The sequence below is a fragment of the Camellia sinensis genome, chromosome 8 (genome assembly GCF_055761805.1).
Source record: "Camellia sinensis isolate YWXY chromosome 8, ASM5576180v1, whole genome shotgun sequence".
In the NCBI taxonomy this organism is placed as follows: Eukaryota; Viridiplantae; Streptophyta; class Magnoliopsida; order Ericales; family Theaceae; genus Camellia; species Camellia sinensis.
This window is the reverse complement of record NC_138968.1, coordinates 197566082-197576762: the sequence shown is the minus strand read 5'-3', so window position 1 is coordinate 197576762 and position 10681 is coordinate 197566082. Positions and strand designations below refer to the sequence as shown.

Here is a 10681-nt window from a genome sequence, read left to right as displayed (position 1 = left end):
TTGGCATTCCTACTGAAAATTCATTCAAAATTATTCAGACTGATGCTTCTAATGTTGGTTATGGTGGCATTCTCCTTCAGAAAATCACTCCCCAGTCATCTGAACAAACTGTTCATTTTCATGCTGATGTTTGGAACAAAGCACAAAAAAAATTATAATACTTTTTAAAAAAAAAATTATCTATCGTTTTATGTATTAGTAAATTTCAAGATGATATTTTAAATCAAAAATTCCTATTACGTGTTGATTGCAAAAGTGCTAAATATGTTTTGGAAAAAGATGTTCAAAATATTGCCAAGTGTCCCTTTTAGCCAAAAAATTATCGGGGAAGGAAATCATGCCTACTCCTTATTGTGCTACAAACATATTGCAAGTCACCAGATACCGCAAAACTATTCTCTATTATAAATTTAAAATATGCTATTTAAAGTCACTACAAAATGACATGTACCTTCATCTAGACCCTTACCTTCAATTCAATCAGATTAGAAGTTATCACGATTTCATTGCTCATTACACTAATCTAGTTAACTTTTATATGAATAGATTAGATGTTCTCAGTGGATGCTAATCTACTTCTGTCATTTTTCTTACAGATGTCAAGCCACAAACCTCCTACAAAACTCTTGTCATTGTGCCACCTAGTCAACCCATTGTTGCACCTCTAATTGATCTAGTGAACCGATACCAAATTCTTAGTAATATTCCTAAACCTAGTTACACTTTGGCTTTAGCTTCAGACCATTTTGCTTGCCAGTCAATTACGCCTATGCCTCCTAACAAGTCTACCCCAAGAACAGATTATGTTCTTAAACAGTCATTCAATCTTTTTTACAAAGAACCAGTCCACAAAAATATCCATAATGTTCTTGATTTAGTCAAATCTAATTTCCCTAATGGATGACATTTCATTCATTCCCATCCCGATAAGTCAATAACCTTTTATAAGGATATTCTTTTCCACCATAAGTCAATAGTCATTAAACCTATCTATGATCGAGTTCAGACCAGTAAAATCATTTATCATTCCTTATACATTCATAATATTATTTCCATGGAAGAATGGGGTCTCCCTTTTCTACTTCGAGACCTTCCCAACCATGATATACAATATAGTTACTATGATTACATTGATGCTTGGTTGAAAATCCTCTTACATCAAAATGAGTCATATAGTCATTCTTGATTTTTCTTATTTGACCACAAATTCAAATCAAAATTCCCTTCTTGGTTCTTGAGATGGTGGTCACAGCATGGTGCCATCCCAAACATCATCCCTTCTGAGTTAATAAAATAAGTCAATTACTTATCTTCAATTTACAAGCTCAGCCAGCATAAAAGTCAGTTTCCTTGGTTACTCCATTTCATGGCCAAATATAAAGTCCTTTGGATTTTTAAATGGTAATACAATCTTTCCAATAACATAGTCAGTCGTCAACATTTTGTTAAATGGTGGGATGCATTCAAAGCCCATCGTATTATTGAACAAGTCCAGTAGGAATTTCCAGTTAACATTTATGCCCCAACTCCTGCAATGGTCAAGTCTCAGCAAAACTCAAATGCTTCAGTCACATAAGGAAGCCTACTTCCTCTCACTACAGTCAGGCTTAGAAGCCCATCAACCAGCATTGAACCTTCCAAATCCAAGTCATCCAAGGCCAAGCCCAAAACAAAGCCCAAGTCAACCTCTAATAATGAATTGATCTAAATGGCCAAATTATTGATCGCCCAAGCAAAATCACAAATTGAAGATGAAGCCTCGGATAATTCAACCTCCTCTGAAGCCTTAACCAATCATAGTCCACAATTCCAAGATGCTCTGGACCCATATGCCTAAAAAAGTCATTAGATTCCATATATATACATCAGCTTCAGTCACCACTCTTACTTTGAGAAAAGCTGCTGATATATATATATATATATATATATTGATTCCCCATCAGTCAACTGGCAAGTCACGTTCCCTCACTGCAAGAATAAATATAAAAAAAAAATTAAAAAAAGTAAAAAAGTTCTCGATCACAGAAAGATGCTCTCAGCACCTCTTATTTTCAGGTTTTTTAGAAATCACAAGTTTCACAGCATTTTCTACCTTTTGAAGTCACAACCCTCACAGCTCCAGTCACGGGCCTCACAACTCCAAGTTCACAAGCTTAACAGTTATCCACTTTGCCTAGAAAAGAAGCTCCTCAGTCAAGGCCAATTCAGAGTAGGAAAGAGTTCATAATTTTCTTTCGCAGTTTCTCTCAGTTTCTGTAAAAAAATTTAGTTTGCTGTTTTAAAATTCAGTTTTTAAGAATGCAAGTATAAACTGTATTTTCCAGTTACTTCCAATAAGCAATTATGTATTTTTCGATTACTTTCAGTAAATGATTGTAAGTTTATTTTATCTGTTCTTATTTAAAATATTCTATTTATAAGTTTATTTATTTATTTTTATTTAATTTAGTTTATTTAACTTGTTTAGTTTATTTAACTTGTTTTAATTTGTTTTATATATATATATATATATATATATATTAAAATTAATAATTTTTAGTATATACATGTAACAGCAAATGACAATGTGTGTCTGTCCCACCAATGGAGTGGAAGCTTGAAAAACTGCCTCGGCCATTAATGGGAAGGTGACAAGAGCTATGCACGTTCACAATTTTAAATTATTTTGGAAGTTGATTAAAAGTCATTTTTTTATTTTTAATTTATTTTAAATTTTATTAATTTTTTACAAATTTTTTTTAAAAAAAATTTAAAAATTACTTTTTAATCATCTTTCCAAAACAATCCCATATACCTAAATTTTTTCCGTCACATGGTTCTTCCATTATTTTTTTTTATAAATTAATCAAAGAGCCACTTATTTAATTAATAATTTATTAGTCCAACCAAGCACAGACAGCCGCCACTTGTATGTTCATTCGTGACATGGTGTGTGGCCTCCTAAAATTACTTGCATGTTCATGACATGGTGTGTGACCTAGTAAAATTGGGTGCAACCTTGGAGTGATTGAGAAATTAATTAGCGTCTTTGGAGAAATATTTTATTTAACTTATTTTGGACTATGGATTTTGGTTTTCTATTGTTTCAATAATAATGTTGGGTTTCATGCTGTTGTTACTAAAAAATAAAAACAATTTGGTCACCTAAACTAAGGTATAATGATCCTATCACAGCAATGACCTAAGCCGCACAACTGCATCGACTTCTTTGCTGTGTTCAGAAAGAAACAAGTACCTGCTAGCTATCTCCAGTCAAACATATTTATGCTCAGCAAGAGAACCATATTTATCTTATTAATTTTCATTTACTAAACTATTCTTAAAATAAAAAATATTATTGTGTTTGGGTTTCAAATTTGTAATAATAATACTAATAAATATATAAAATTATTTCAAGATTCAAGCTCAATCTTAAAAATAAAAAGAAGTTTTGCAACGTAAGATCCTGCCTTGCCTACTGGTTAGGATCAATTGCACATTAGTTGATGGGCAAAATGTAATTTGCCCATTCTTCATTGAAGAACAAGAACCTATTGAAAACAGTATTATTCCATAACACAAAAAATACATAAAAGAGAAACAAGGGGTGTGATACTTAACTTTAGTACACTTTCTGTCTCCCAATAGTTTCTTTTAGGTTATGTTTGGATATTAATTTAGGAAGAATTTTAGAAAGAGAAAAATAAAAAATAATGTAAATAAAATATAAGTTTAAATTTTATATCACTTTTTTGCTTCTCTTTTCTTTTTTCCTTCACTCCTAAATCTTAGATCCAAACACAAACACAATTTTAGGGTGAGTTTGGTTAAAGGGCATGAAAGTGAATAAATAAATAAATAAATCCTTTTCTAAATTTAACATGGGATGGGAGTGATGGAAAGTGCAAAAAAGTCAATTTTTTTTTGTACAATTCAGGTGACAATCTAATTTTCGATTTCTGGCATTAAAAAAAATACAAGAAACTGGTTTTCCAGCTTAAATTATATGGGAACTATAATGAAACTTGTTTTCCAGCTTAGCTTCAAAGTGAAAACAGCAAAGCATAGTGCTTGCTTAGAAGCAAAAGCATCAACCATCAAATCAACCAAAGAGAATTATTTATTAAGAACGAAAAGAATAGAGAAAGATAACCCCACCCATCCTATCCTTTCTCTTCAGTCATTTGGGAAAGCAAAATCAACACAAATGATGCCATCAATTACTGATTAGGACACCTCACCTTCAACCCTGCACCAATCTTTACTTGATTTTTGCAATGTTGAAGCTACAGGTGCAAAAAAACTGTCTACTCATCAACTTGCACCGACTCAAACTCTCCAACTCATTCAAATCAACTTGGGCAGTTTGAAAAGGTGAGCGGATTTGAACAGATTAGATGATAAAAATTGGTGAGTCAATAACAAGGAAATGAAGACTAGGAACAGTAGAATAAGAGGCTCTACACAACTCCACATCAAAATAACCTTCTGCAAAATGTATTTAAGGTAATTTAAGAATTAAAACGAAAAAATTGATACAACAATGAGAGATACTAAAATCACAGAGTTCACATCGCCTGGATTCTTCCCTTTTTCTTGTAAAAAATTTATAATATATAATATAACTGACAAGATAAATGAACCAATTAAGTTCTCTACAAGCAAAACTTGTGACTCTTCACTTTAAAACAATTTCAGATTATGTAAACTCAATGAAGTAAGCACTGGCTATCAAATTTAAGACAATCTCCACTTCTGAAAATCTCCATGACCTTCAAATGAATTGGGCTATGCATCTCAAAATACAGCTTAGCATGATTGGGCAAAATAACAAGTTCCAGCATTCCCCAATGTTCTGATCAGACATTGAAACGAAACAGCATCACATCCCCTTCTTTTACAATATACTCTTTTCCCTCTGATCTCAACTGCATGATCCAAATAGTTCTTGTAAATCACCTTGATCTTGCAAGAGAGTCCTAGGTGGTGTTGGTGGTGGCTGAGCCACTTTATGCATGTGAGAGCATAGTGTACGTGTGTGTATTACTGAATTACATGGTAGCATGGATTTTACAAAATGTCAATTCAAACTATCCTCGATTTTTCATTCTCTTCTGTTTATCTGGATAAACTTCTCCCAGATAATAGTAGTGTGCTGCTGGCATATGAATGTGATTTTCGGAAAGGTGATACAGCCCAGATGTAAAGCCACCTCAGGGCCAGTGAAGTTTCACGTATTTTAAAAATAACAACAAAGAGTACAGCATAAAATCTTGAGAACTTTTCTGAAACGAAGAGAAGCAGCATTAAAGTTCTGATGCCGATTGAATTTTCAACTTTTTTGGGGGGTACATGTGAATTTTCAACTTTTTTGGTTGACAGTGAAATATTTCCATAAAACCACTTTCCAGGAGCTCCAAGTTACATTTACTTCTGATTCACAAGTACAAAAGAACTTCTGATGGCCTTGTCCACAAGTAAATTTTCATGCATGGGCCTAAAACAATATGTGCTTTGTGAAGTGAGCAAAAGCTAAAACAGCATGTGAATCTGTAAAAGCTAAAAGTAAGGCAACGACTTACAAGCCCTTTCTCCCTTGCAGCCGCAAATGAACCAGCGGCAACAAAATCATTGTAAGCAACCTGAGAAGCAAATGCATCACATAATTATTGTGTGGTTGACCAGATATAGAGGCAACATGCATGACAGTAAGATAGATAACAAAATAAAAATGGCCAAGGCACATGTATGAACAACATAATCCAAGGGGGTGCAATGTTAAAGTCATTTCCACGTTTGTTCCATACCAACAGGCTCCATCTTATTCTTGCTTCGAACATATAAACAAGAACCAGAGTAGTGCACAGAAAAGAATTCAATATTTCTCATGCTTACTGTCTCTGCTCGGATGAAACCCTTCTCAAAGTCAGAATGAATAACTCCAGCAGCTTGAGGGGCAGTCATTCCTAACTCAATAAAGAATATTAATTAGACTAACAATTTATACTCAAGATAATTGATACGGTCCGCAAAAGGGATACTTCACATTGTTAGATCCATCTAAAGATAAATTATGTCAACAAACCGTTGTTCAATCTCCTTCTGATACTATTTAACAAAAAATGCTGCATGCATCTGATACTAACTTCAAGGAAATCTAGCTACAACACCAGCTAAAGTAAACTCATTTAAAATGAAAAACCAATACTAACCTGCAAGTATGGTCCATGCCTTTGTTTCCTGTAGACACAACAAAATGACCCGTAAGTACTAAGTATCAAAGAAACATCATGTTAACTAAATGAGAAAAAGCATTTCTGGACTACACCTTCTCACCAGATGTGAAGTATGTACGCAGTCCTAAAAGGCCATATGTTGTTCTAATGAGATTTCCAAGGCCACTTTCATCAACACCAAGAGACTCCAAATATTCTGTTCTTTCTTCCAATGGAAGTTCAGTAAGCTCTGACTCAACCTGCAATGACAAACGGCATATTTAGTTGCCTGGTGGAATGAATAACAAACGAACACTACAGTCAAAAACAGTTATACATAGATCAATGAACAACTAAATAGACTAATGGGAAAAAATTTATAAAAAAAAAAAAACGATGCAGTCGAATATGGCAAGTTAACGCCCTGCCCCTCACATTCTGGAGTAAATATACTACCCCCAAATTCAGATTGGAAAAGCTTCTGCTGAAAGGTCACCAAACCTGTGCTGAGATTGTTACTAGTCCAGATTGTAACTCAGATGCAAGATTCATCACTTCTTTGACATGAGGATTATCTTCGGGCGCTGCTAGATCAGATTCTGCCACATTTGCTACATATATGATAGGCTTCACTGTAAGTAAACAAAGATGTTTTACAGCATCTTTCTCAAAATCTGTTAAAGGTACTGATCGTGCTGGTTTTCCATCCATTAGTGCCTGCTGAATTCTTTCCAGGGCAGACTTTTCTGCTTCCTCCTGCAATTAAAAATATTGCAGCCAAAATGCCCAGAACCACAGTCAGTACATTTAGCTGATATCAAATCAAGAATGATGAAGTCATTATGGAAGCCTCAACAATTATTTTACCTTAAGTTTAGATTGTGAATCTTTAGGTTTGCCTTTTTTGAGTTTCTCCATTCTTTTCTCAATCTGCATTGCTTGTATAGATACAATTCAGTTTTATCAGATCATATTATTTTAGCATGTGATTGATATATGCTACAGAGGCGCAACAATATAGAGAGATGTTCAGAACAAAGACTTTCAAGCCATTTGTCATTTTTTAAGCATATAGGTCAATGGGGCTTTAGGACCTCATGTAAGTTAACTAGAGGTGCTGGGTTCCAGGGAAGCTTCTAATAAATAAGATAAATGTCATGAATCAATTACTACATAGAAGGAGAAGTGACCCTCTCACTCTTCCCCTAATATCCCTGTCATTTACTGCAGTGTAGAAGAGATTCAAAGTTTAAAAAGTGCTTACCCAAAAACAATTCAAAGTTTAAAAAGTAATTTGGCATAAATAAGAAACTGATAGAGTGCCATGTCCTCACCCCACTTCCCAACTTCCTTCTTTTACTCCATGGGTGATGGTGGGTTTAAATACAGTGGTAGTGGTCGTCATAAAATGAAGAGGGTGGAAGACAATGTTATAGTGAGGAAGGTATAAAAGTCCCAAACCACATGTGTGAATTGCATAACATTTAAATGTCAGGGAGTAAAATGTTCCAGGCTAAAACCACAGAGGCATAAAAAGAATTTTGTTCTTTAAAATTTAATTTGGTCCATCAATCATTCAGTTGTGAAGAAGAACTCAACCCAGCAGCACTGGTTCTATGAATGAGAAGGTGAACAAAATATTAAAATAATTTTTATGAGCAGTACAACTATATAACAAAGCTTCAAACGAAAAATTATAGGAAACATTTATATAACACAGATAAAATCTATCAAATGGTAACCCAATCTCACGAGTAATCATTAATCATGAATGATGAACCTGATACTACTATCCCCTCCCTTTTTTTTTCTTTTACAACATAAATTAGGTCTCAGAAGTACTATAATAGTGCAAAATTTTCTAATAGCATACCTGGTCCAAATCTGAGAAGACAAGCTCTAAGTTTATAACATCAATATCGGACTTTGGATCAACTTTCCCATTCACATGAACAACGTCATTATCCTCAAAACAACGTACAACCTGTAACAGTAATGAATGTGTGTTTTCAAAAAACATAGAATGGAATATGTATGATATGATACACTTTCAGTTGATGGAAATATGTTGGCACTCTTCTAAAGTTGGGTTGGGCCTGTACAAAGATACATTGTCTTAAACACTTATGCTGTGTTTGGTTGGGGGATTTGAGGAGGGATTTGGAAAAGAAAAGGGAAAAGGTGTGTAAAACTAGATGAAATATAGGCATGTTTTATTCACATTTCACCTACATTTTCCATTTCCCTTTCCAAATCCCTCTCCAAATCGCCCAACCAAACACAGCATTAACATAGTTCAAACTTGAAAATTTGGTTTGAAATAAAGAATTGAATCATACTAGTCGAAACATGAATTATGAATTAACCATGTTTCGGGAATTTGAACAGGAGATGCTGCTCATGTAAAAAATTATACATAGAGCAAGTATTGAACTATACATGCTTATACATGCACGCATACGCAGAGGGGCAGACCAAGAGAAAGAGAGGAGGAGGGAAGGAATACATAAAATAATACATTCCTACAATTCAATTTGTGAATTTTGCATCGAGATCAGGAACCACTCATACTAAAAGGGAATTGCATGAGCATCTTATTATGCTTTGATAAAATTTTCACAATGCACTACAGAAAGCTAGAAATAGGTACATGAAATAGCCAAAACCTGAAGAATGGAGTCAACTTCACGGATATGCGATAAGAATTTATTACCCAAACCCTGTAATTAGACAATTTGATAAAGAAAATATCCATTACAACACAGCATTCACATGCCAAAATAATCTAAAAAGACAACACAACATGGATATTTGACTGACACCAAGAAACATCAGTGCCAGTAAAATGACTCGAGTATTCTCACCTCCCCTTGACTGGCTCCCTTCACAAGGCCAGCAATATCTACGAGTTCTATTGATGCTGGGACAGCTCGTTGAGAATTGCATAGAGCAGAAAGCACATGGAGCCGAGGATCTGGAACAGCAACAATACCTACATTCGGCTCTATGGTACAAAAGGGAAAATTAGCAGCCTGAGCCTTTCCATTTTCAACCTGCAAAAAGGATAAGCCTCAATATGAATAGTAGATAAACCTACCAAGGAAGCATCAATGCTAAGAATCAGACAAAGTAACTGTCCCCCAACCATTAACGCAGGAAAAAACCTCATCAAACTAAGTAATTGAAGCAAAGTTTCTTGTATCACAGGTTACAATACATAATTGGTCCTCGCATAGAAGGCTAGAAATGTGCTGTGTTTGTAAGTCTCTAGACCACCTGATATTTGTCCTAAATCGTGCACAGCCTAACCCATGTGTAGTTATGCAAATGGATTCATTCATCCTCAAGTGAAACAGCGGAGATACAGTCTAGATAGATATCCAATTAACATGAGAAAAACCCATCACCTGCTCTCCCTGGCACCTTTCTTTCTTTTTTTCAATAGGAGTTGGACAAGAAATTATACGCAATTGTGTTGCGAGTGTTGCCATTTAAAAAAACAAGTAAATAATTTCTTCATAACCAAAAGGGTGATTATGACTCTATATTTGTCATTAGAAATGAAATCGACCTAGCGTGGTTAGAGAGATGACAAAATACACAAATTGTCACGACTACGAATCACACAACTTGATCCATTTGTTAACTTTTGGAACACTGATTCTTTAATTTAGAAATTACCAAGCAAACTATGAATGCCAATCCTCCAAATTAAAAACAGTTTCGAGGAAACTTACTTAGTCCAGTAAACTATAACATCGAGGCGAATTAACTCCTCAACTGAATGAATTCAAGTAAAACGAAAAATCATCGAGATTTTGGGCATGAACGAGTGTGCTTGCTTGCTAGAGAGAGAGAGAGAGAGAGAGAGAGAGAGAGAGAGAGAACTCACAACGGCGTTGAAGAGAGTAGATTTGCCGACATTAGGGAGACCGACTATGCCGGCTTTCAAGGTCATGCTAATCTTGGAGGAAGAGGAAGATGAAGATGAGAAATGCCTCTGGAAGTGAGAGGTTTGTGCAATGTTTCGAGAGAAGAAGAGGGATGAGTTCTTCCATGGAAGAGACACCGCTGGAGCTATTAGATGATGACACGCTACCCTCGCCATTGTGTATGTAGGAATGAAGAAGAAGAAGAAGAAGAAGAAGAAAGACAAGATAGCCAGCCGCCTCACTTCTTTGCTTTATATCTTCTCCTCCCTCCCTCAACTCCACCCACCCCACCCCACCCCACCCCCATCCCATCCCATCCAAAAATAATTAGGGGTGGTTTGGGGTGTCCTAAATAATTGTATTTTTTTGTTTTTTTTTAACTAAAAAATTGAAGAAGAAAATATAGATGTTTGGGTTAACTTTTGACTTTTTATAGAAAAATGTGTAATAAAAAATTGTAAAAATTGATTTGTAAGAAAAAATTAGAATTGGGAGTTGTGCAGCTGTAATTGTTGACTTTTGGTGAATAGTGTTAACTTTTTAACTTTTTGAGTA

The 10681-nt window shown here is 34.8% G+C and overlaps 1 protein-coding gene across 6 annotated transcripts; it reads right to left on the bottom strand.

The window, feature by feature from the left end:
- Positions 1 to 4569: 4569 nt before the first annotated feature.
- LOC145797426 (GTP-binding protein-like protein) lies at positions 4570 to 10420 on the bottom strand. 6 transcript variants are annotated; one of them, XR_014338979.1, is made up of 11 exons: positions 10087 to 10420; positions 9059 to 9247; positions 8861 to 8914; positions 8068 to 8178; positions 7062 to 7124; positions 6696 to 6950; positions 6316 to 6454; positions 6192 to 6219; positions 5875 to 5945; positions 5562 to 5621; positions 4570 to 4907 (listed from the first exon to the last, which is right to left on the bottom strand). XR_014338979.1 is itself a non-coding variant. In XM_082884552.1 (11 exons), exons 1-10 carry the CDS (start codon positions 10300 to 10302, stop codon positions 5608 to 5610), a joined length of 1236 nt encoding a protein of 411 aa, XP_082740678.1. In that variant the 5' UTR covers positions 10303 to 10415; the 3' UTR covers positions 4570 to 4907; positions 5562 to 5607. The 6 variants fall into 6 exon arrangements, 4 of the variants coding, with proteins under 4 accessions (XP_082740678.1, XP_082740677.1, XP_082740680.1 ...); XR_014338980.1 differs by having other exon boundaries at positions 5787 to 5945; positions 10087 to 10415; XM_082884552.1 differs by having other exon boundaries at positions 5787 to 5945; positions 6308 to 6454; positions 10087 to 10415.
- Between the last annotated feature and the right edge of the window lie 261 nt (positions 10421 to 10681).